The 26870-nt window shown below is 36.2% G+C and overlaps 3 protein-coding genes across 3 annotated transcripts in view; 2 read left to right on the top strand and 1 right to left on the bottom strand.

The window, feature by feature from the left end:
- LOC126974656 (putative fatty acyl-CoA reductase CG5065) overlaps positions 1 to 26870 on the top strand; it is a 467988-nt gene that overhangs the window by 134623 nt on the left and 306495 nt on the right. The window lies entirely within an intron of this gene.
- Positions 1 to 26870, top strand: part of LOC126974617 (putative fatty acyl-CoA reductase CG5065) — a 252713-nt gene that overhangs the window by 163783 nt on the left and 62060 nt on the right. The window lies entirely within an intron of this gene.
- On the bottom strand, positions 5897 to 19112 carry LOC126974665 (peroxisomal biogenesis factor 19). The gene is made up of 8 exons (XM_050822215.1): positions 18913 to 19112; positions 16016 to 16162; positions 13252 to 13302; positions 11897 to 11991; positions 10308 to 10439; positions 9045 to 9196; positions 8547 to 8667; positions 5897 to 7766 (listed from the first exon to the last, which is right to left on the bottom strand). Exons 1-8 carry the CDS (start codon positions 18974 to 18976, stop codon positions 7656 to 7658), a joined length of 873 nt encoding a protein of 290 aa, XP_050678172.1. The 5' UTR covers positions 18977 to 19112; the 3' UTR covers positions 5897 to 7655.

The raw sequence follows: 26870 nt of genomic DNA, 5'->3' as shown, positions 1-26870 counted from the left end.
AAGAGCTGTTTGATCCGATTCCTACGAAATTGCATCTTCACACGACACAAATTACAATGTCATCCCCTACCATCTGGATGTGTTGCGTTCCTCCACAATGCGGTTTTCAAGGAGCTTTCTTCCACCTACAACCAAGCTGTGGAATCAGCTTCCTTGTGCTGTGTTTTCAGGACGATACGACATGGGTACTTTTAAAAAAACTCGTGCTTCTTATTAAAAGGCCGGAAGCGCTCCTATAATTCGTCTAGTGTTGGAAGAGAATGTGGGCGGCGGTGATCACTTAACATCAGGTGACCGGTACGCCTATTTGTCCTCCTCTACCATAAAAACTAAGCCGTAATCATTTTTATTCAAAAGTGTGAGATTTGTGTGTTTCTTGAAATAAAATGATTCTGTTATTCAATATTTGTAATGTTTAGAGTTGTTAAATTATGCCGCTCAATGAAGGGCATCTATTTTAGTAAGCGGGGTAATCGGTAGTTCGTTAACCGTGCACGTTGCAGGCTTAAAATATTGGCACAATATTATTAGGTATCTAGCTTAATTTTACCAACAATGGACAAGATTTTGCAATGGTTAAGTATAACATCATTGTTGTTTTCATTGAATTTAGTAAGCATTATTGCGGATATATTTTTTAAATTTTAAATTGATTGTATATTTTTTTCAGATATGAGGAATATGTACGGCAATAGCGATTTTTTTATGGAATAGGAGGACAACCGAGCGTACGGGTCACCTGCTGTTAAGTGATCACCGCCGCCCACATTCTCTTGCAACACCAGAGGAATCACAAGAGCGTTGCCGGCCTATAAGGAAGGTGTACGCGCTTTTTTTGAAGGTACTCATGTCGTATCGTCCCGGAAACACCGCACAAGGAAGCTCATTCCACAGCTTTGTAGTACATGGAAGAAAGCTCCTTGAAAACCGCACTGTGGAGGACCACCACACATCCAGATGGTGGGGATGATATCCTAACTTGTGGCGTGTCGTGCGAAGGTGGAATAGCGATATTGAATACAATATGATTCCGCTAAAGGAAAAGGTATTCTCTCTTTTAATATTTTTATATTAGCTATGACGTAACTTATTGTAAATATGCTCGATGTGGAAGCTCCAGTTGAATTTTGAGTCAATTTCTACTCCAAGGTATTTATGTGTACCAATTATATCAATCTATGGGCACCTACAGGTTCCTAGCCTATACAGACAATTATGACTGTGAAATCATAGATTTTAGTGTAGTGCCTGATGTAGGGCGATTTGATGACGATGAGATTAGTTGTACTGACGTTTAGTACTTAACCAACATCTTGACACCATTTAGTTAGCGTATCTAAGTCAAACTGAAGAGTTTCACATTCTCTATTGATTTCTTTACTTGACACTATAAGGCAGGTGTCATCTGCAAATTGCTATGCATGAGCTATATTTCAGGCGGTTACCCAAATCATTTACATAAGATAAAAAAAGTAAAGGACCTAGGACCGATCCTTGAGGCGTTCCCTCAGTAACAATTTTGGGGTACTATATGTATTTTGTACTTTAAATACAGAAAAACCCTTGATTGCACAATCACCTAGGTTTTGGATTAGGCATTCGTGCTGCAATGTTTCAAATGTGAGGTCTGTTGCACTTTTATCCGCTTGAAACCCAAATTGTTTATTGCTAATTACCTCTTTGTTTGATGTGATTCCACAAAGTGGCTGTGTTTGGCAAGAAATTTCTAGTGGTGTGGTTGGCTGGAATACCAGAAGTCAACATGTTGCAGGTGGTATTTTGCATTTTGACGTAAAGTCCGGTGCTAGAATTCGGTCGCTGGAATCAACCCTCTGAGCACTCCTCGTGAACCCACATCTAACCGCCAAAGAGTCAAGCCGATCGGGGATAACTTGATTGTCGATGATTTGCATCAGTAAGTTTTAGTTTGCAATAAGATATTATATTGAACATTGTTTACTTCGTCATACGTAACTTGAGAGTCTATCACTTTGAATATGGGTTAAGGTCATCAGCAAACATTAATATAGATATGATATATCTACTTACTCTCTTCCTCGGTCCTGTACTTCTTCGAACCTTAATTAGTCTTTATGAATTCGTAGTCCTTTGAAGAAAATCAATAAATAACAGAACTTAATAAACAGAACATCGTTTTATTAAATAATTATTATATTAATAATAACAATACAATTAAATTGTATTACATATTATTTTGTAGTAGCTCCTATGTCCCGGATCTTAATTATACAAGTTCGGCCACGTGTTGCGTGCGGTACTTTTTTTAATAATTATTAGACTAAAAAAACATAAAAGGTTTTTAAATTAAAAATGCAAGAAAAGATACCATAAGTCAATATTATTTTCATTATATTGTGTATATCCCCGTTTTTAGGATTTAAAATCATACGTAAAATTGTTATTTGAATTTATTATTCAATATTTTAAAATCGACTTAAAAGAAACATTACGGCCTAACGCAGATGACACATTTTTTGTGCTATCCAAAGAGAATTTAAACACTACGTTCAGTGCTATCGTGTCTGCCGCATACAAAAAGTCTGCATTGCGCGCATAATGTCTTTGGCAGATATTACACAGACTCAACGCACACGTCGTACACTTTCGGTCATTTTGTCGGCAGAACTGTAGGGATGTACACGCAATGGAAGTACAGAGATTGCGGAGTTTTATTTCGTACTTGGGAAGAAAAAATAGAGAATTTAGGGTTCATCCTATACTTTCAGAAAGATTAAAGGGACTGTTTCATATTAAACATTCAGTTCTAAAACTATATCCAAATAAATATGCACACTTCATTCTGTCATGATACTCTGCCAAAGATGTATTGCAGTCCTGGTCTGTTTTGTATTTCGTGAATCAACATCGATGTCTAACGCCATGATGCACGTCAATCACTAGCAAGTGCAGACAACAGACTAAAGTGAGCGTCGTCTGCGTTAGCGCGTGTTGACGCGAACGTTATATTTTTTGGCGCACTTTTTTACGGCGCGGTCTGTCAGATCTATACTAGGATATTTTGTATCAGACTTTTTGCGCGTCGTATGCGCCACTACATATAATTCTAGCGGTTTTATTATCACAGACTAAAAAGTGCGTCACGGATAGTCTGTCGTCTGCGATAGGCCTTATAAGGTTACGATATAGATTGCCACTATAGACTCAGAGTCAACATTATAACCTCGTGTAAACAGACACAAACAGTATGCGTATGAGTGATAATACGAGGTATGATAAGGAGTGCTTTTACGAAGAGCAGCTATCATTAATCTCTCTCATTTCACAAAATGGTTTAATTTGTTTCTCTTTAAAATTTTTATATCGTACCGTTTCTGGTCGGAGACATGTTTCGTTTGTTGAAAGAAGACATTTAAAAGGTTATATCAACAATAACTTGCCTGCTAACCCTTTTATTCTTGAACCGTGCAGCGGTATTGACCTCTACTAACAAAATAACTAACGTTCGATACGCGTTCATTCCACATTCAGAAATAACACGCGACGAAAAGCGACAAAAATATCAAATTGTTCACATCACACCAAAGCTCACTGTAACATTACCCATCACGGATGAATACAATTGACTTAGATTACTTATTAATCATAAATATATATATTAATTATTTTATTGTGTGTAATTATGTTCTCAGAACATGAGAGTTACTCCACTGGGTATTAGCACAAAACAATTATCATAATATATAGAGGAGTCATACCACTTTTGGCGGAAAGCAATGTGATTGATTAATTTTGGCGCGTAATGGACGCCACGCCCATATCTCCAACAAAAATTTGGTGCGTCATGGACGCCACGCCCATATCCCCAACAAAAATTTTTCAACCAATTTTTGTTGTAGTAGGTACTAGTTTATTTTGTCGGTCTAATCTCTAAATGTCTCTAGTTGGGATAATAAACGGACCGCAGAGTTTGTGTAAACTGTCTTAACAATACGTGTAATTTGTAAAATATTAATATAAAAAAGTAAAGTAAAGCAAACAGAGAATATATCAATAAAAAAGTATTAGTATTGTGCAGGTTTCATCATTATAAAATATAGTCGTTTACAATATATTTTTAATCTAGCTCTGGGTTTTGGCACAGAGTCGAGACGACCAGACACATATTACACTTGTGAAGTATAGTCGTATGGGTTTGGGGCAACAAAATCCTTGCGAATCCATTTTATTGTGTAAGTCGTAATAAGTATGATGTATATTTATTTTTATCTTTCCGACCTCTTAGGGTTGTGGTACTAACCACTGGGCACTAGCCCATGACTTCTGAGCTTAAGGGGTTCCGGGTTAGAACCCGGTAGGAACAAACATTTGTATGATAAATGTTTAAATGTTTGTTTTCCAGTCATGGATGTTTGTGTATGTATGTGTATACATAATGTTTATAATTATTTGAATTAGGGGCACTATAGTGATGGACAAACCATACTGTGATGGTTTGGAATTTTGGTAACCATCCACCAAATTCAAAAGGTTTTGTGGTGCAGAAAAGGGCAATTAAAATGCGTTAAAGGGATTCATTGAGAGAAAAGTTTAGTGAAATTACTATTAAGACAGTACACTGCCAGTTCACTTACGAGAACTATTTTTTTAATTGAATTTGAATTTATCGTTTCTCCGTAAGTATGTATCCTTATTATTTTCTAAAATTGGTGAGTAAACATTTACAAAATCACCAAAGAAATACATAATTTATTATGTTCGGATTCAATCCATACATTATATCAATAAGATTTTAGCGGAAATTTTATATCAATTTATATAATGGCAACCCTAAAACTTGAATATTTTAAATGATCACCAAGGTCATTTTTTTTTTATAATTTTATCATCTTTGGTCGATTTCATCTTTGACGAATTTTCTCTTCAAAAAACACAAATAAGATAGTTAGATTCAACAATTTCTTAGGAACGTTTTTCAGTAGTTTATCAAAAAATATCCATCAAATTGGGTCGCTTGGAGTCCATACGTAATATACAGACATCGGTTTTTTTGTATGTTACCGGCAATATGTTAAATCCGGCATACTACATAATGCCTAGGCAATGTACTCGTCTAGAATACCTCAAACGTTCAGTGAATATATTAAGAAATACATTGGCTATGTATACACCGTATTTGTTAATATGTTCAATGGGCGAAACGAATTAAATGATCGTTTATATTTTGCGAAAATTATAGCTTTTTTATGATTGATTCTCTTTCTCAGAGAATAAATCAAGAAAAATGTTATATTAATATTCGAAAGTGAAGAAAAAATTAACATGTAGAGATGATATTTAAGAGTTAGTTTCGGCCACAATTTTGATATGCAATAAAAGGGGGGTGAGGCAAAAAAAGGCTTTTGGATTGTTTTAAAAATTAACCACCTAATAAACTTTAACCTGTCACTCTTTATTTTTTTTATGAAAATAAGGGACGAGACGAGCAGAACGTTCACCTGATTTGATTGATTGATACGCCCTGCCCATTACAATGCAGTGTCGCTCAGGATTCTTGAAAAACCCCAAAAATTCTGAGTGGCACTTCAACTGCGCTCGTCACCTTGAGACATAAGATGTTAAGTCTCATTTTCCCAGTAATTTCACTAGCTACGGCGCCCTTCAGACCGAAACACAGTAATGCTTACACATTATTGCTTCACGGTAGAAATAGGCGGCGCTGTGGTGTCCATCATCTAGCTGGCATACAAAGGTGCCTCCCACTGGTGATAGTTATAATTTAATAAGAAATAATTAAAAAATAACATTAAATATCACTTTCAAATAGCAAAAATTTATTAAGCTCAACATAACATTTATTATGATTCTGTTATCATACTTGCGATACATTTCCTTTATTTACAAATAAAAACACCAATTTCCATCATATGTATAATTACAAGATAACTATATATTATATAAATAAATGTACTTTTCATTTTGCCCATAGGATCACCAGGTATACATTACAGTCCCTAATGGACCAATTAATAATATTTCATATATTGTATGGCCGGCACAGGTCTTCTTCACATTTCCTAGGTATTACCGGTTAATACCAGATTATACACATTGACGGTAACATATGTATCACTACATAGTATAAAAAGTCGCTTCTCGCTGTCGCTTAGATCTTTGAAACTACGCAATGGATTTTTCACTCGGAAATACATTATATTTTTTTTTCGTATTAACTTTTGACAGAACGAAGTCTGTCCGGGCAGCGAGTATTAACATAATTAATTATTAATACTAAATACATCATATATTTTTGTGCAGAGTATCATCAGTTCTGACGTAAACGGACGGGGCCCGTACTCATTAAAGAATCAGTCTTGGCAGTGACGTATTGTTACATAGACACCAGGAGAACACAAATATGGTAGCGGTGATAGTAATGTCATTCATAGCGGTTGAATTCATGTGTCATCCTAGCAACATGTACCAGGACTTCATATGTAGTTTAGAGGTTCATGCACATTTTAAAATTATTATACAAGTGCGGACCATTTTGAAGCCAAAATTTTTTAAGGTTTCACTTGTACTACGTGTGAATTGCATTGCACACATCTTTTTTTTTAAGTTGAGTCATAAATTTAAAACTAAACTATACAAGTAATGATTCAGCTCGTAAAAAAAGAAGCCTAGAAAATCAAAATTATAGCCACTGATAGTGCGCCATGTTTAACAACCGTATTGAACGAGTATTTAATAAATATGTTATCTGGTCCGATAATGTAGCTGGATAGGCCACACACTCCGGAGGGAACCCAACCATATACCGAAGCAAGCCCTAGACTGGAACCCTCAAGGAAAACGCAACCGTAGCCGTCCAAAGCAAACCTGGCGGAAGACTGTCATTGACAGAGCGAAAGACATCCGAAAGACCGGAGTGAAATCAAGAGAGATGCTCAGGACCGATCGCGATGTAGATGCACTGTGGATGCCCTCTGTCCCAGATAGGGAATACAGGAACTTAAGTCAAGTAAGTCAATCTTGTCTGATAGTACGAAACCTTTCGTGCAGCAAGCGGACTAGAACTTCATTAATTAATTACTTGCGCTGCAAGCTGAACCAAGAAACAAAATACCAAACCGGCTTAATACGAAACACAACCCAAGTCAAAACTTTATCAAGGCGACGCGACGACAAAAACACTAAATACAATTCTTTCTTTTATATTCACAAAGTTATTAACAATGTACATAATAATAATTGTGTATTTATTAGTCTCATCTCGTTCCCTTGGTCGAGACGAGTCCAGTCTTCACCCGAACTAGCGTTACACACCCGAGCTGACATCTCAGGCTGATTCAATACTCACAAATAGTAAAAAGTACGCCTAAATAGGTTATTTTCAATTTATATACATCCAATTACTTTTATGTAGTATAATTTTAAGAACATAAAAATTATATTACATTTTTGGTTTGGTTTTTTTAGGTATAAAATTTTGCGTTTCAGAGTTTTAGCTCAAGATCATGTTCTAACTTAGGAATAAGTTACCGTCACAATTGTAGTGAATGCTTTGAAAAGAATTTAAAATCACTAATTTATAATTCACCTTTTAAATTGTATTAAATTTGTAAAAATCATTTATTTTATTGCGATAGCCCGAATATATTAATGTACTAGGACTACATGAGTGAGCAAGACGACGCGTCTTGCCCCGGGGGCGCGACGAACCCTTCCGGGGGGGCGGATATGTCCCCCACCAGCTCCGTGGGGGGCTGACCTAGGTCCTGCATCTGTAAACAACAATGACTAGATTAATATTGGACAAATTTTATTAATTACAGTTTTTATTGTACCTGGTTCTGCCATAAGGTCTCATTTTTAATAAAAAATACTCCGTGTCCGTCTGTCTGGCAGGGCACTGTATCATATTATGCTACTCTGTTTTTTACATCTTATTTTTTATTGCAACTTTTATATTTTGTTTTTAATACTACAAACTACTTTTGGCGCCGCGCTAATCCTGCACGATTCAAAGCTAGTAGGGAAGATGTCCTACTTACTAGCGGCGCTATGTGCTTCATGCTATGTACGCCCTTTCGCACTCTCCCTCTTCTTGGAAAAAAAGTCCAAATTTTTGTGTCACTTCATTGCGTTTCATCCGTAAAGTTATACCCTCATGCGCGCAGAGAAGTTTCACTTCAAACCTTTTACTTTTTGGACTTTTGTAACACTGAGGACTTAGTAGTGAGAGATTTTTTTTATGATAATAAGGGACGAGACGAGCAGGGCGTTCAGCTGATGGTAATTGATACGCCCTACCCATTACAATGCAGTGTCACTCAGGATTCTTGAAAAACTCGAAAATTCTGAGCGGCACCACAATTGCGCTCGTCACCTTGAGATGTTAAGTCATTTGTTTAAGCCATCAACTTGCCCAGTATTTTCACTAGCTACGGCTCCCTTCAGACCTAAGCATAGTAATACTTACACATTACTGCTTCACGGCAGAAAATGGCGCCGTTGTGATACCGATGGCTACATCAAGATAAATGAAACGCCGTCCAACTCACCTTCTGCATGAGGTCGAGCACCACTTGGAATCGTCTCCGTTTGACATCGTCAGAGTCGGACTCCTGTTCCGGCTCCAGCTCGCTGCACACCTTCGTCATGAGCTCGAACTGCTTCTCATACCTGATGGTAGACCGTACGCAGATATTATATATTATTTTACTGGATAATGCCAGCAACCTCGTCCGCATAGATCAAGGATTTTTAAAGGCAAGTTTTAAATTGAATATTATCTAATGTCCTATTCCAGTTCCGGTTCCTGCCTTCGCTCCCGTTCCCAATACATGTTATATGAATCTTATTTAGAGGAAGATTGCTATAGGAAACTACACCTACTATTGGTATAGTTATAGCTCATCAACGTGAATTTCAGTTTTTTCACAACTGCACAATTGCGCTCGTCACCTTGAGTCATGACATGTTAAGTCTCATTTTCCCAGTAATTTAATTTCCCGTTTGCTTCTCGAATATTAAAAGACCACTAGGCTAAAGATAGTCACCTCTCGTAGTCTGCGGGTTCCACCTTGCCCTTGTTGCTAGCCAGCCACGCGGGGTACTTTTCCACCAGGTCCTTCAGCGAGGGGTACAGCACCTCCTTGGACAGCAGGGACTGCATCATGCCTTGCATGAACGGCACAAACATGTTGCCGTCCTGGAAGTACAAGCGATTAATTATCACCAGCTAACTTTTTTAATGAGAATAAGGGTCGAGACGAGCATGACGCTCAGCTGATGGACCTAATTGATACGCCCTGCCCATTAGAATGCTGTGCTGCTCAGGATTATAGAAAAAACCCAAAAATTCTGAGCGGCACTACAATTGCTCACTCCAATACATGACATAGATGGGCAGTTTTATTTGCCCAGTAATTTCACTAGCTACGGCCCTTCAGACCGAAACGCAGTAATGTGTAAACATTCTTTACGGCAGAAATAGGCGCCGTTGTCGTACCCATATTCTAGCCGGCATCCTGTGCAAAGAAGCCTCCCACTGGTATAGCACATTTAGGATTGGTTATTGTTGCAACACACAGTTGAAACGACTAAGGAGAAAAGTGTGCTTACATTGTCTTTAAGAACACTTTTGACTATCAGACTGCAAATGATATGTCCATATGTAGATATATATAGAACGTCATTGGGATGGAAGAAAAAAAACGTAGTTTATAAAAATGTATTATAAGAAACTATTCACAATAAACCACAACAGTTTGTTTGTGTATCATTTGCAAAATTATAATCCTAAAAATACGCGGGCGAAGTCGCGGGCCAAATCTTGTGAAGTCATGTGTTATAGTATGTCTGTAGACTTTTTTGTAAGTTTTATAAGCACTTTGACAAAGTTTGGCCATTCCATAATTCCAGAGGCTTATCAGAAAGCTCATGGTCACTCAGAGGGCAATGAAGAGGGCTATTCTCGGAGTTTCCCTGTGGGATCGAATAAGAAATGGCCAGATCCGTACGAGATCCAAAGTTATTGACATAGCCCAAATGATAGCGAAACTGAAGTGCCAGTGGGCAGGGCACATAGTTCGACCGACAGTAGGCCGTGGTGGCAGTAAAGTCCTCGAATGGTGACCACGTACCGGAAGACGTAGTGTTGGTAGGTCAATCACAAGATGGACTGACGATCTGGTCAAGATCGCGGGAATACGATGGATGAGGGCAGCGCTGGACCGATTGTCGTGGAAATCTTTGGGGGAGGCTTTTATCCAGAAGTCTTCCGGCTGATGATTATATTTCCGGGAGCGCAGTGTTCTCACCTGACCCGAGTCCGCGTCGGCCATGTTGAAGTTGCTGAACATGCCGGCTAGGTCCTGCTCCGAGAACGGTGTCTTCAGCGCCTCCGTGTTGCTGTTGAGGCTCTGCAGCGTCTGTGATATCGCCGCCGACACCTGTCGCAAGACACGTGAACTTACACTAGCTGAACCTTACAAAGTTACATCAGAGAAAGGCAAGTGGCAACCACCATCCATACATACCAGAAGAATCAGAGGAGCGTTGCCAATTTTAATGTAGATCGATTGAATGTCGTGACGATTTGACACGTGCAGTGAGATTTGACGTAAGTTTGAAATAGTAGTAATTACAGTATTGCGATTGGCGACTAAGTATAATCCGATTAAGTTCGAAAGCGAACAGTTGTTTAAAACGTAGTGGATTTCGGCTATCTCCGTTTTTACAAGATTATAGCCGTCATCTGTCAATCTATCAATGACTGTACGTTTCATACAATCGAGTGAATCGCTTCTTTGTTAGAGAGTTTTCCCAGGCTGTAAAGTTCCCTAGTAACTGAACTGTAGAGGAATTGTGAATCAAACTGATAAGGAAAACAGATGAGTTACAGATGATTTCCAGCGGGGATCAGATCAAATAACTCATCGGACCACACCGCATGACAAGAAGAATGATGAAGATGAGAAGTACAAGATATACAATGAAACGATGTCACCTACATCAAGCAACCCCAGTCGATAAGCGTTCGGGCCGTTCACAAAATCCCTACTGGATTTCCGACAGTTCGAGCACCTCGAGCGTTAAAAGTTCACCACAGCTGATGGTGGGGTGCATCAAACCAGCTTCATAAAACCGCTTGGGGAAAATATACCCCACACGAGTAAATATTAGGGGTTAATGTTTCATCAACATTAACTTATGCCTACTACTCGGTTAAGTCAAGTTAGTATGTCTATGGTTGGGCGATGTATATGCATTTACAATATTATCCCAAAATATGTACATAACATAGTGTTACAATATTTAAAAAAGTGTCTATGTGGTGAAGCTTGCTTAGATCATAAATGACTTTCTTAGTGAAACCAGTTTCAGATTGGACCTCCCCACAGGACATTTAATACAAAAAATTAATTAAACGAAATATTTTTAGTAAAAAAAGAAGCCCGCTGAGTTTATTACTTCATCAGTACTCAAGCCGCAGTGCCCTAGTGTGACCCACTTGTCCACTTTGTTATGAAACAGAAATGACAAAGGCATGACGTGATGAAGTCGTATTCTTAACCATGTATACTATACATACATACTATATACATATATATATATATATATATATATATATATATATATACATATATAATATATTCCTTATTATACCTGACGAATAATATGAAAAAGGATGGTATGAAATGGAGCAGGAGAACGCTCATGCAGTCGGGTCACCTGATGGGGATGACTAGGGGACTCACAGGAGCAATTCAGGGTCTTGTGTAGGTGAACGCTTTTTGAAGGCACTCATGTCGTACGGACCCGGTAAGGCTGCGCAGGAAGCTTGTTTAAGTCAACACGGATGCGCTTTTTGAATAAATGGTCTGTAGGATAGATAATTAAAAGGCACCTCGTCAATCTTATTCCGGGCGACTGGGTCTGTCTCGTTGTTTTGTGCCACTTCCAGGTTTTCTGACTGTGGCTGCAAAACATGCGCGGCCGCTTCTGTGGGAACACAAGTAACACCGCATGAGAATATAATAGAATTATTTACCAAGAACAACATTTATTTAGCAAGGGAATAACAATAACAAAAAATTTTGGAACATGGATGCGGGACTCGAACCCGCGCCTCTGGGTTTCCGTACGAGCGCTCTGACCAACTGAGCCATCCATCCGAATGACCTATAGACTGTAAATTTTGATGTGTATGTGTTGTTCAACGCTCAGGATTATCTCTCTCATTGTTAGACAATCTCTCATTGTTACAAGTTAAATTTGTATATTTAATATCATAAGCCCAGGTCTGAAACCCTTGGATTATTAATTATGGCCAGTTTTAGGCGACATAGTCTGCTCGAAGCATAACAAACAGTGACTATATGTCCCATGAAACGTTCCGGTATTAGGTAAAAGATGAAGACTGGCCTTCGTTACGGCCGGGTCTGAAATCCTTGGATTATAAATTATGGCCAGTTTTAGGCGACAGTCTGCTCGAAGCATAACAAACAGTGACTATATGTCCCATGAAACGTTCCGGTATTAGGTAAAAGATGAAGACTGGCCTTCGTTAAGGCCAGGTCTGAAATCCTTGGATTACAAATTATGGTCAGTTTTAAGCGACATTACCTGCTCGAATCATAACAAAAAGTGACTAAATTTCCCATGGAAACAGTGAAAGAATCCATGAATTCTTGGCCAGAATTGTGAAAGGCAGACTATTAATTCGTTGCTGAGAGGTAATAAGTCTCATATATAAAATTCTCGTGTCATGGTGTTAAACATTGAACTCCTCCGAAACGGCTTGGCCGATTCTCATGAAATTTTGAGTGTATATTGGGTAGGTCTGAGAATCGGACAACACCTATTTTTCATCCCCATAAATGTTAAGGGTGGTCCACACGAAAGTTTTTTTTTTAATTTTTGTGACATTTTTTTTTAAATTTGTTTGATTATGAGTCAGCATTAAAAAATACATACAACTTCAAATTTTCACCCATCTACGATCAACAGTTACTTTTGTATCGCGATTTTAATATCGGCAATACAACGTTTGCTGGGTCAGCTAGTATATATAAAACATTGATTAAGATTGCAATACGTCACAAAAAGTAATTGTATTTTATTTATAACATAACTTATAGCCAGATTATTATTATCATCAGTAGTACGTTCATCATATAACATGATGAAAACTGTGCATTGGAGACATTAAAATACAAAAATCTGCTTTTGTATAATATGTTATTTAAAAAAAAAACTCACCAGCCATTTTAGTGAAGGTTTGTGCAATTTGTTCTTGAGTTATTTGATCCTCTGCAAACATACAATATTAGTGTCACAAGTTACATTGAATAAAATCAATTTATACCCAAGCTAGTTATAGACATACATTCAGTGTATTATACAGTGTATGTAAGTACTTATGGAAATACCCTCAAAAACAAAAATTTTCTTTTTATTTCTCTATTGTCAAAGTCATATTTAAACCAATAATAGTCACCGTACATATGCTTGTTGACGTCTTACAAATAAATAACATTTAAAAAAAATGGCAGTTTAAGTGTGGAAATTATTATCTGCTACTGGTAACCCTATTTGACTAACTAGTAATGGCGGCGACACGAGCCTGAACACATCTTAAAGGAATTAATGGGGCATAATTTCGTTTCTCACGTTTACAAAATTCGACTCAAATGACAATAATCGTAACTAGAATTAGATTTTTTAGTGTATATTATATCTATTGTTTGGAATAGTGTTTTTGAACACGGTTGTGTTTTTGTAAAAAAAAAATAATAATATTTTTAGTGAATTTGTGAAGTATATCCTTTCCAATTAAAAAAGAATCATCGAAACGGATGGGCGCGATATTGAGTTATTCGTAAATTTATCATCCACTTTGCTATATGTATGTATAGCAAATGTAAGACTTATGGTTTTCTCAAGGATGCCATTGTCAGATCTGACCAATATACGTTGGACCACACGGGAAGCACCAGATTTCAAATTAAAAAAATAATTATCAAAATCGGTTCACCCAGTCGAAAGTTTGAGGTAACAAACTTAAAAAACAACTACCGACGAATTGAGAACCTCCTCCGTTTTTGAAGTCAGTTAATAAACAAAATCTGCGGCAGCGTCTTCTTGTGCCAATATGGTGCCAATTACCTTACTTTGACAGACAGGGGAGCTAACATAACGCCATAGGCACTATTCGTTGAAACGTAGTATAATATGCTCGAACACGGCCAGGAGACATGGTTGTATTAGACAGTTCCGAAGTCCACCCACCAGCTTCGTCACCAGCTCAGTTCGACGGTACTATTTTGATTTTGGACCTACAGGACTGCTCATTGCCAATAGCCTACATGAAACATATTTCCAGCGACGAGCTGGTCCTGCTCGGGTGCCGAGTGACTAATGAGCAATGACCTTTATCGTTCATCATCCATGGACATCCAACAACATAATATCAATACGTCTAAGAAATTAGAAGTTTTTTTTTTTTATGGAATAAGAGGACAAACGAGCGTACGGGTCATCTGGTGTTAAGTGATCACCGCCGCCCACATTCTCTTGCAACACCAGAGGAATCACAAGTGCGTTGCCGGTTAAGTTAAGTTCTTTTGTAATTTCGTCTATTAAATGTCTCTGTTGAATAGTATTACCTTTGACTAACACGTGTGTTTCACATTTAAATAATATCAATACGTCACTAAGATTAACAATTAACACTTTTACGGCCGTTCCCAATATACTATCTACAGATAGAGATAAATTACTACCTTCTACTGTCAGTAATGAGCTGTCAATAATCCGAAGCTATCCCAATATACCCGATAAGTCATTCTTATCGCCTTATATTGGGACGCGTGAATTGCAATTTCCATACAAACTTTATATCGCTGGTAAGCTATACGTCATCCCATTGACAGACAGCGTGCACGGATAAGGTGAGTTACCGTCGATAAGTTTATTGGGACAGAAAAGTCAAGGATAGTTACGATTTTTATCTCAAGTAAGAGATAGACTGAAAATTGGGAATGGCCGTTAAAGGATTAAAACGCGTGTAATAAGGCTAAAAACTATTTAAAATTTAAACCCTAAATAGTCGCGCCAAGAAGGGAGCCGCCATGATTGTGACGCCATAATAACATAAACAAAGAAACGTCAAATGTGCAGCGCAATCTTTAATGATTTTTATAAAAATAAAAATGACTCTTCGTAGTCCGTATCGTTGGTGTGTTGCTATAATCAAAATATTGTTTCTGTTATAGTGACGTCACAAAATGGTGGTCAGTGTTTTCCGTCACGTGACATAAAACAATCCTTAAGTTTTTACAACAAATTAGAATTGAATTCGTAATTCTTATGGTAAAAGCACTATAAATAACATACTTTCATAATTTAATTTTAATAGATGAATCTGGCCTATTGTAACGGTGTTTTTACATTAGATATTTGAGTAAAAGTTACATTTTTATTATTATTTTAGTTAACCCGACGTTTCAAGACCATTCCAGATCTTAAGAACACAGTTACAATTACACGCGTTATAATCATGCAAATGTTTTGAGTTTTCTTTAGTGTTCATTCCGCCAATATTTGTCGTTAAACAATTCGTCACGTGTTTCGCCTCTACACGAGGCATCCTCAGGAGATGTTGACTCGCGAAACTCTGGCATGAGACTGAATTAAATGAGCCAGAAACCGCTCTTTTACACCCTCGTCCCATGAAATGACACGCTCTGATTGGTCGGCTGTTGTGACGTATTACCCCCGAAAGAGATACGTAACAATGGTGAAGGGACCAAATTTGTTTGTTCATTCAACAATTAACTTCGGAATCAACACTAAAGAAAACTCAAAACATTTGGATGATTATGGATTTCCGAACAGTAATGCCTACTTCAATAAATTTTCGCGTTATAATCCTTTTAAAAGTGTTTTATTTATAAGTATGTGTTGAGAGTAAGAAGAAGAATCTTTAGAGTTCAAATCACATCACGTATGCTATGGTAGTTACCTGGCATGCCGCTAAAGCCTCCCATAATGGCTGCCATGTTGCTCTCGAACTGCGCTGCAGCCTCCTTGATAAACTCCTCGCTCCACATGTTCTCTGCGGGTTCAGGTTTCTCCTGTTTTCGTGACTTTAGCATGTCTTGTAAGGCACCTGTGGTCCAAGGTTAAGTTACAATAGAACTGTATGCTCACCTATAGGCCTACAAGCTAGCCGCACAGCGAATCTTTACAGGAATAGAACAAATGAGAGTGGTGATCACTTACGAAATTTTTTTATGAAAATAAGGGACGAGACGAGCAGGACGTTCAGCTGATGGTAATTGATACGCCCTGCCCATTACACTGTAGTGCCGAACAGGATTCTTGAAAAACCCAAACATTCTGAGCGGCACTACAGTTGCGCTCGTCACCTTGAGACTTATGATGTTAGTCTAATTTGCCCATTAATTTCACCAGCTACAACACCCTTCAGACCGAAACACAATAATGTTTACACATTACTGCTTCACGGCAGAAAAAGGCACCGTTGTGGTACCCATAATCTAGGTGTAATCCTGTTCAAAGGAGCCTCCCACTGCTTAGTATTTAAAAAGGAAATAATATTTGCATGGCCATCTACAGACAACTTGAGGCACACCAAGACACACAATAATAATGTCACAATTGCATAAAGATGTAGTATGCCTAGCATATGCGCTATTTATGAAGGTACTCTGTAGGTATCGTCCTGGAAACCCTAATGGCTGCATATGAGGCACTAGGGTCAGGTAAGGAAAAGTTATGCATTCTAACCATGACACTAACAAGGCACTGCAGAATAAACAAACACTTAATCCTAGGCCTCACAGATTTCATAGGGTGTAGATTCTGTAATAGTGCAGATGAAAAACAGTTGCACGGCCTCTCTGAATGTTGTCCTTTAATGTGTAAAAGCATCTCTTTAGGAAGTCCAATTCTTCAGCCGATTCATGAAAAGAATCAATCTTAGCAGTGAGCTATAGTAGACAGTGGCTATCATAATAGATCGGATCGGTAATATAGCCGCTTTACAAACCATAAACATAAAACACCGCACATGGCAGTTCATCCGATAGTTTGGGGTCCGTGGAAGAAAGAAACTTTAATTAGGCACTATGAAAGAAACTTTAATAAGGCACTATGAAAAAATAGAAATGCAGCGTTACTTGTTACAAATAAAAATTGGTAATGGTCCAGGTATAAAAATATCAAACTGTATGATTTGATTAAAAAAATTAAGATAAATATATTTATTACAAAATTCGACAGCCACCTCTTAAGCCATTGAAAATTTCTGAGGAATTTTTAAAAAATATATTACTTCACATAATGAATTCAAGGTCTAAAAGTTTTTTTTTTTTTTTTTATGGAATAGGAGGACAAACGAGCGTACGGGTCACCTGGTGTTAAGTGATCACCGCCGCCCACACTCTCCTGCAACACCAGAGGAATCACAAGAGCGTTGCCGGCCTTTAAGGAAGGTGTACGCGCTTTTGATAGTTGATGCATCCAATACAAAATAATTTATATTTATACAGTTATTTATTATTTATTACTATTTATGAAATAGTTTATATAATTTAAACATGATTCATATATTGGATGCAGCACCTTAAAAACGAATTTGTTATGCCAGCCATTGTAAAATTTGTATTTCATTAAATACAGGGGCCGTTGAGTTTCTTGTATGTTCTTCTCACATGCTCAACTTTTTATGAACTTAATAATTTAATTGAATAAAGTTTATTTGACTTTGACTTTTAATGTGACAAAACTAATGTAGCTCAATAAAATGTGAAAGTAATAAAGAAGAAAACTATCGACATTTTGATCTGGAAACAGAATTAAACAATGTTGGTAAGAGCAACTAATCAGAAAGTTCAACTTTTGTTTTTTTTTTTGAGTTTATTCAGAATAATTTGGTCAAAAACTAATTAGCTGCCGCATCTAATCAGGGCTGTGATCTATCACTATGGATAAATATCATCTTCTGGTTTGTAAATGCACATTTATTTAGTTTAAAATTTATATAAACTAATACTCAATTTTTATTAGCCTTTAATAATAAAATACAACCCCTTTCCTTTTTTTTTGTATGAAAATAAGGGGTGAGACAAGCACCACATTCAGCTGATGGTAATTGATACTCCCTGCCCATTACAATGCAGTGCCACTCAGAATTCTTGAAAGTCCCAAAAATTTTGAGTGACTACAATTACTCTTGTCGCCTTGAGACATATGATGTTAGTTTCAATTGCCTATCAATTTCACCAGCTATGGCACCCTTCAGACCGAAACACAATAATGTTTACACATTACTGCTTCACAGAAGAAATAGGCGCCATTTTGGTACCCATAATCTAGCTGATATCCTGTGCAAAGGATCCTCCCACTGCTTACAGTTTTTAAAAAGGAAATAATATTTGCATAGCCATCTACAGTCAATTTGAGGCACACCAAGACACAATAATGTGACAATTGCATAAAGATGTAGTATGTCTAAAGGAACTAAATAAACAACATAAAAACAGGAATTTAAAAAAAACTAAATAAATCAACAAGGAAAACATGATGTATATTCAGTCTAAACTACTTAAAGTACATAACCTTTAGCAACAAATTGAAACAGTTTTCATACAGCTTCCGTAACATAATCTTTTGAATCACCAAAAGAACTTATTATTTTGTATACTATTTGGTTAAAGTATCACAAAATAATTAAAGATATTGTACCATTAATACTATTAGTCTAAATTTTTTTAAGTAGAACGCAAAGGGAATAAATTATAAAGGTTAATATGCAATAGAATATTAATTTGTTGTGATTGTGTAATATTATAATTGAAGGTTATTTAAATTTTAAAAATTGGTAGTATTACTCACTGTCTAATAGTTCATCCAATTCCGGATCAATTTCTTTACTCGTTTCTTCTTTATTTTCTGACATTATTCTATCTTGTTATATCAGAAAATAAAATCAACTACAAATACAATAATACAAAGTAACTTCAAAAATTAAAAATTGCAGTTTGCTCCCTGCTCATTTGAAGTTTCAATTCGAGAATCGAGTTGCACCTTGCAATTGTATTGCAAAAGAATGTCACTTTTGATTTTTTTATTTTTTTTATATTAATTCGTTCTTTCGAACAGGCTATAGCCAGGGGCCTTACTGCCTTGTCGTTAGTATTTTCATTTCTTTGGTATTTATTATTTTCACTATTTTGTTTTACAAAAAGTCCAATCCAGTTTTCTCATTTCATCTTACATTATTTCCATTTTCCTTTTCCAATTATGTATATTCGATAGCGAATATTTATAGTAGTTTCTTTCATCAAATCCAATCCAGTCTTAAAGTCATCAGTTATTTTACCATTTCCGTTAATGTATAATTCTCTAAAGAATATTTTCCATATTTTCCTTTTAGTAAGTCCAAATCCAGTAATATAGTCTCTAATAATTTTCCCCTTTTCTTAAAGTCAAATCCAGTGTAATTTGCATAACTTTTTAGAATAATACCTACCTATTTACATTATCTGTTCAGTTCGCGAATTGCGCTATGCTATTACTAGTTGTATATGTACAAGTTATAACGTATTTACATAATTATAAACAAATTTACAACGTATGTATCTACAAATTACAATGTATTTACAGTACTACATACAAATTTATACAAGGACATATAAGTTGATGTGTCCTTTAATAGATCTATTACTGAGAGCGGGATTATACTGGGTGCACCATATATTTCCAGTAGCTCATCCATCAGCACAAGGCGCTGTATGCCAAAGGACGAACAATCAAAAAAGATGTGATCCAGAGACTGATCTTGTTGCTTATTACAATGGTCACAAAAAGGAGAGGAGACAATTTTTTTGCGATGAAGATGAAAATTCAATCGATAGTGACCAATACGCATTCGTGTTATTGTAGTATAGAACTTTCTGTGAGCGTTATTTTTAAACTTACAAAACCAGGGTGTGCTATTAACGGGATTATCTAACAAAGTATACGAATGAGCCTTATTTTCAACTTCTGTACAATTGTACCAATATCTTCCCCAAAGAAGAGTCATACGCTGTTTTAGATTACTTATTATATCTGTATATGGTATGTTAATGTCTAGATCTTTGCAATCAGGATATAGGGATAGATCGGATATATTAATGATAGTTCTAGCTAGAAAATCAGCGCTTTCGTTTCCTGCTACTCCTATATGGGACGGGACCCAAACGAAATCCACTTTAATATCGATTAAACATAGTTCGAACCACAATTCCTTTATAGCAAAAATGATGTAATTGATGTTAGCACTCATTTTGTTATTTGACAAACTTTTTAACACACTCATACTATCACTAACTATTACCCACTTCTTATTAAGTTGATTTTGTTTCTTAATATGCTTTAAAGCAAAAAGAATAGCGACGGCTTCAGCAGTAAAAATACTGGCATATCTATTAATCTTAAAGCCAATACCCTTCCTAATTTCAGGAAGGTAGATTGCAAAAGAAACATTATTATTGTTTTTTGCGCCATCCGTATAAACAAATTTACAATTAGACCATTCTGACAATAATACATGAACCTCCTCTTTTGAAGTTAAATTTGGATCTATTACAACATTAATTGCAGAATATTTACATCGAAAAGAACCTGCATGGCAGGGAAGTATATCATTATTCCGATGAATATTTAAATCTTGTAGAAATTTAAAAAATGAAGAAAAATCTTGCAAGATAAACAACTGTCTCGGAAATGAAGACGATTGATAAGCAATAAGATTCTTAAGAAGATTGTTCGTCGGCAAGCTATAGAGCTTTAAAATAAATCTTTCTTTAAGATAACTAAATCTAATACACAAAGGAGGAAGGTTGGCCTCGATTTGCATAGCAGCTATTGGGCTAGTTTTAAGTGCACCCAATATTGTACGCATACATTTATTTTGTATTTTATCCAGACTATTAACAATTTTGCTGTCTGCGGCGAAACAATGAAAGCCATATTCAAAATGACTACGAATAAGCGATTTATACAAAATTAACAATATTTTAGGGTCCGCTCCCCACGACGTTGCACACAAAGATTTTAATACATTATAAGCTTTATTCGCTTTAATTATAACACTATCTGTATATTTTTTCCAAGAAAGTTTTGGAGTAAATGTTACACCTAGAAATTTTATGTCACATGAAATAGGCAGTGGAATGCCATTGTATAAAATGGGAGGCAATATGATGCGTTTACGACCAATCACAAAGACTTTTGATTTGGTTGGATTTACATTTAAATTAAGATAAGAAAAGTATTGATATAAATTTACAAGTGCTTTATTAATAGTAGCGGCTAAATTAATCAGATCAACTCCCGATACATAGACGACTAAGTCATCTGCATACTGTAGGTTTACTATATTTGGCCCCAAAATAAGGTTCAATCGTCTTATGTACATAATAAAAATTAAAGGAGACAATATTCCCCCCTGACAAACACCTAGAGAAGAAAGTCGTGGTCCATACAAATGTTTATTAAATTTTACATATACTTTTCTGTCAGTCAAAAAGGATTGCATCCAATTTATTATTTTACCTGGTATCCCTAACATTGATAACTCGTCACAAAGCACGGCAATATTTACACTATTGAAGGCACCTGAGATGTCAAAAAATACAGACAAAAGATATTGATTACTTGCTAAACATTGATGCGCATCAAGCTGTAACTGCGCTATACTCTCCCTAGAAGACCGACCTTTGCGAAAACCAAACTGATTATTAGGCAAAAGACAATTTTGTTCTATAAAGAACTCGAGACGTTGTTTTAGAAGCTGCTCAAATATCTTCCCAACACAAGACGTGAGAGCTATAGGTCTATAAGAGTCAGGTAACATTTTATTTTTGTCTGGCTTTAAAACTGGGATTAAACAGTCTGTTTTCCATTCTGCAGGAATAGTATTCTCCTTCCATAGGAGATTAAGATTATTTAAAAAGATGTTGAGACTGTGGCAATTAAGTTTTTTGAGTAAAATATATGGAATGGTATCAAGACCGAAAGATGTATCTCTTCTAGTAAATAAAGCGGATTTTAGTTCTTGTAAAGAAAAAGGCTCTATCAAATATTTATTACTATCATTAACAACATTTACATAGTTAGTTAACTCATTTGATACAAAGTCAGAAGTATACTTTTGTAGAAAATCTGGAATCCAACTATCATTCAACACACTGTCAGGAATGTAAGTTTTGTTAAATTTGCGCATGTATTTCCAAATTGAAGACAAAGGAGTACAACGATTAAATGAATTGCACAAGCCTATCCAGCTATTTCTTCTTTCACTTTTTAAGATAAGTTTTTTTAAAGCCCGCAATCTCTTAAACTCCACATAATTTTCATCAGTGGAGTTGTTTTTAAAATTAATGTAACCATTTTTAGCATTTAAAACTGCTTCTGTACACCTCTGATTCCACCAAGGCGACCAAGGATATTTAAAAGATTTTTGTGAACAAGAACTAGTAGCATTATTACTATTAGAACTTTTGGAAAACAGACAGCTAGGGATTGACTGCTTGGCAGCAGAAAGTAAAATATTACAAAAGGAATTAAAAGCATCTATTGAAGATAAAGTGTCAAATTTAACATCATCCAAATAAGAAACAACTAAGTTACTATACATATTCCAATTCACCTGCTTATAATTAGGGTGAGTGGGCAAATGTAGATTATTACATAATGTGTTTTGCAAACTAATACTATCACTACTTACTGCCATTTTTATTATTACAGGGAGATGATAACTACTGCCCAGAGGACTGTCAATAACTGACCAGTCACATAAAAGAGCCAAAGATGGAGTTACCAAAGTCAAGTCAAGAGCATTAGGACGCCAAGATGGAGATCCTATTGTGGTAGCTTGACCATTATTCAGAATAACAAGACCATTCTCATCTATAACCTCTAAAACATCTTTACCTCGAGGCAATGTATCAACACATCCCCACAACATGTGATGAGCATTGAAATCACCTGCAAATATCATTGGCTCTGGAATGGACTTAATTAAACTGTTTAAATTGTTTTTATTAAATGGAGGATTTGAATTGGAAGGACTGTAAAAACTCACAATACTCAGTTCTTTGTTATTAATTTTAATTTTAATGCAAACATTTTGTAGAGCACTATCATAATATGTATTTATGTTAGAAAATGTGATATTATTATGAATAAAAATTGCTACACCATTGTGTTTATTACCACAATCATTCCTTATTGTGTTATAGCCTTTTATTAAAAAATACTGATGTGGTTTTAACCAAGTTTCCGAAATTATAGCAATATGGATATGATTTTCATATAAAAACCTTGTAAAAATAAGCCTATTACTAATAATACTTTGAGCGTTCCACTGCACTATATTCAATGTATCCATAATAACAATTAACTAGGTGTCTTTTTTCTAAAAGTGTTATTCAGAATTTCCTTAATACTATTTGAATTTATAGTTAACTTATCTTTATTTGTACAAATTTGTAAAACTGCTTCAACCAAGAGGTTCATAAATTTGTCAGATTTTATAAGATTGCTCAGGTGTGTGTCAATATACTTTGAGTTTAATTGAGGGAAAGCAGATTCATTGAAGAGATCTGAGTATCTAACACTACGGGACTTCACTTTGTTTTCTTCAATTTTTTGTTTTTTCAGAGGACAGGTAGATGAGATAGCTATGTGATCTCCACCACAGTTGGCACATTTTGTTAAAGTTTTTGGACACATTTTAAAATTGTGATTGTCAGAACATATGGAACAAACTTCATTGTTTCTACAAAATTTAGCAATATGGCCAAATTTCATACAGCGTAGACACTGTTTAATAGGGGGTACATATACATTAACCTCATGCCTCCAGTGATCAAGTGTTACATACTCAGGTAACAACGTTGATGCAAATGTGACTGCAACAGTTTGCGTTGGAACAAAGGAGACAACACCCTGTGGGTCCTTTACTCGCCGCATGAACCTTCTCACAGCAATAACTTTTTTACTCGATGCAATTAATTGATGAATTTTTTTGTTGGAGTAATCAGTAGGAACAGAAGTAAGAACTCCAGTGACCTCCGTTTCAGAAGCCGGAATTGAGGCAACCATCTCCAACTCGCTAAGTAACTTTTCATTTTTTAAAAATACATTCGCATTGTTAGGCAGGTCAAAGGTAACACCAACTTTAAAAGCATTAACGGACCTCAGGTGCAACACACCCGATACGCAATGCCTCCTGATTCCATTTGACAGACCCAACCTGTCCTTGTCTGATATTTTGACTTCACCCTGCTTGCGATTGAGAAATACAATAAATTCCTTCTTATTTGAATTTTCGTCGTATAACCTATAATAATTTGTCGCTCTATAAGGGGTATACTTCTCTTTATCCTTTCTTCTTACAATGAGACGTTCAGTCACCTCCGCGTCAGATACCGAGGATTCGGATAGGGGAAGTTCGTCTGCTGGTTCTGCGTCGCTCTGGCCGTTCTTCGGCCTTTTACCTGTACGCTTCCCCATGGCGATGGGGAAGCGCACTTAACAATTTATATATACAAAAATCGAATATTTATAAACCAGGATAAACAATTTACAAGTATGAAAAATATATGCACTATGAACAATAATTTAAACAATTTTTTTTTGTATAAGCGCGCCTTCCTTCGTTCACTCGTTCCCGCCAAAAAGAAATGTCACTTTTGAGTTTTGACAAGAACAATTTGACGTTCGTGACCAATGTTGCCATAATTACATATTACCGGCCGCTCAGCTGACTTTAGCTCTCTATCTATGCCTTTGGGCCGAGTTCACGGTGATGACCTTAGCCTTGCCTTAGTTTACTGGTAGAATAAATAAGTCAGGGGTTCCCAAGATTTTTGAAACTATTTAACTAATATAAGATGTTCTTTTTACTGTAGCATTTAATATAAGGGGTTTTGATTTTTTATTTTATTAGTGGTGTCTCCGCATTCTACTTCATACTCGAGTTGTAGCTGTACCTACAACCAATAATATCAATTAATACAAATGTCTAATATCTAACTTGTGACGTAATACCTTCGTAGCATTAGTTTTAGAGCGAGATAGAACACATAATATTATTCCCAATTCTTATTGAATGAAACGTTTTACTATTGGTTAAAATGTAAGCTTTAGTATTTTATTATGTGTATTTTCTGAACTTGTAAATATTTTTTAAGTAACAATTGTAATTGGGTAACTAGTTTTAAGGATTTTGTATATATATCATGTAACTTTCAAATAAATCATATTTTCCACATATTCCTCACAGTCAAGCAGTTGTTTTATTCAATCGTCAAACGAGCAGTCTCTAAAGAGTCAATTATATATACTAACGCTTCCCTCAAAATACATAATATAATATACGCATCCAATGTTGGTTTTTTTTATTTGAATTTATAAGTTTGACTTGACAGTTTATGATAATTATAGATTGTGTATTTTTTACGAAAAAGATTGTATGACAATCACTGATGAACTGTCAGTGTCTAATGAAAATATGATAACAGTTACTTAGTAAATGTATGTTCAAGCGAATTTCGACCTACTTGTTTCTTATGACTGTAGGAAGATGACCTAAGTCTGCGTCCTGAGTGGAGGCGCACCACGCAGGCATAATAATAATAATAATAATAAGTTTTTATTAAAGGCAAGATTACCCACTATACATATTATGAAACAAATAAGTTGTAATATTCTAATACATTATATAAAGATAAAAGCTAAAATACACACAAAAACTTATAATCTATCTGGGAAGGTTAATAAAGCTCTTCCCAGGCGTCTTGGTCATGGCACCGTCATTTATTTACTATTTTTGTTTTTATGCACAGATAGCAAATATGAAAAAATATTGCTAGGCATCCCGTCAAAAACCGTTTGGAGAATGCGGTTCTGAGATTTGCGGAGTCTATCCCAGAAGGAAGCAACTCTTTTTCTAATCACAGCATAGAAATCAGGCACCTTCGATTCAGCAAACATACCCGAGGCACTGCAGTACCTAGGCAATCCCATCAATATGCGAAAAGCATCATTGTACTGCACGCGCATTGTCGTGTATGACTTTTTCAGAAATTTAGTCCAAAGTTGGCAGGTGTAGAAGCACTGGCAATACGCATTAAACAGTACAATCTTGACGGGATTGCTGCATTTACCAAATCTTCGGGCCAACATGTTGCAACGAATCGAGAGTGCCCTCCTCTCTCTCTCTCAATATCACAGTCATCCTTCAGGTGCTCTGTAAGAACATGTCCCAGGTATTTAAACTCTGTTACAACTCGAACCGCTGAGCCATCCAACAACACCTCAGGTACCCTCTCCGGACCTTTGTCCGCACGAAATACCAACATTTCTGTCTTATTAACGTTATATTTCAGACCGTGAGCATTCGCATAATGCTCACAGACTGAAAGCAACTTCCTAAGTCCCTTGATAGACGGGCTGAGAACCACCATGTCATCGGCGTAGTTGAGACTGTTAAAACACGTGTTACCGATGTGACATCCGATATTTGTGGTTCTCAACTCCTCTATCAAATCATTTACATACAAATTAAATAGATCCGGAGAGGTGATACCTCCTTGACGTACTCCGCAGTCTAATCTATAGGAATTAGACGTCGTGTCGCCCCATTTAACATTGTTTATTTGGTTTCCAGTACCAGTATCTCAAGAGACCCACAACATCTTTTGGAACCTGTGAACGATACAATTTCGCCCAGAGAACATCATAATTCACCAGGTCGAAAGCTTGACTCAAGTCCAAAAAACATGCGTACACTGATGTTT

Source organism: Leptidea sinapis, chromosome 33 (genome assembly GCF_905404315.1).
Source record: "Leptidea sinapis chromosome 33, ilLepSina1.1, whole genome shotgun sequence".
NCBI lineage: Eukaryota > Metazoa > Arthropoda > Insecta > Lepidoptera > Pieridae > Leptidea > Leptidea sinapis.
Note: the sequence above shows the minus strand (reverse complement) of the source record. Positions and strands in the feature narration are given on the sequence as shown.

Bases quoted from the DNA above. Each gene is read 5' to 3' on its own strand.
- LOC126974665 (XM_050822215.1), bottom strand. From the start codon at position 18,976: ATGTCAGAAAATAAAGAAGAAACGAGTAAAGAAATTGATCCGGAATTG. The intron at 16,163-18,912 runs GTGAGTAATACT...CTTGGACCACAG, and splicing joins ATTGGATGAACTATTAGACA to GTGCCTTACAAGACATGCTA. The intron at 11,992-13,251 runs GTGAGTTTTTTT...GTGTTCCCACAG, and splicing joins AACCTTCACTAAAATGGCTG to AAGCGGCCGCGCATGTTTTG.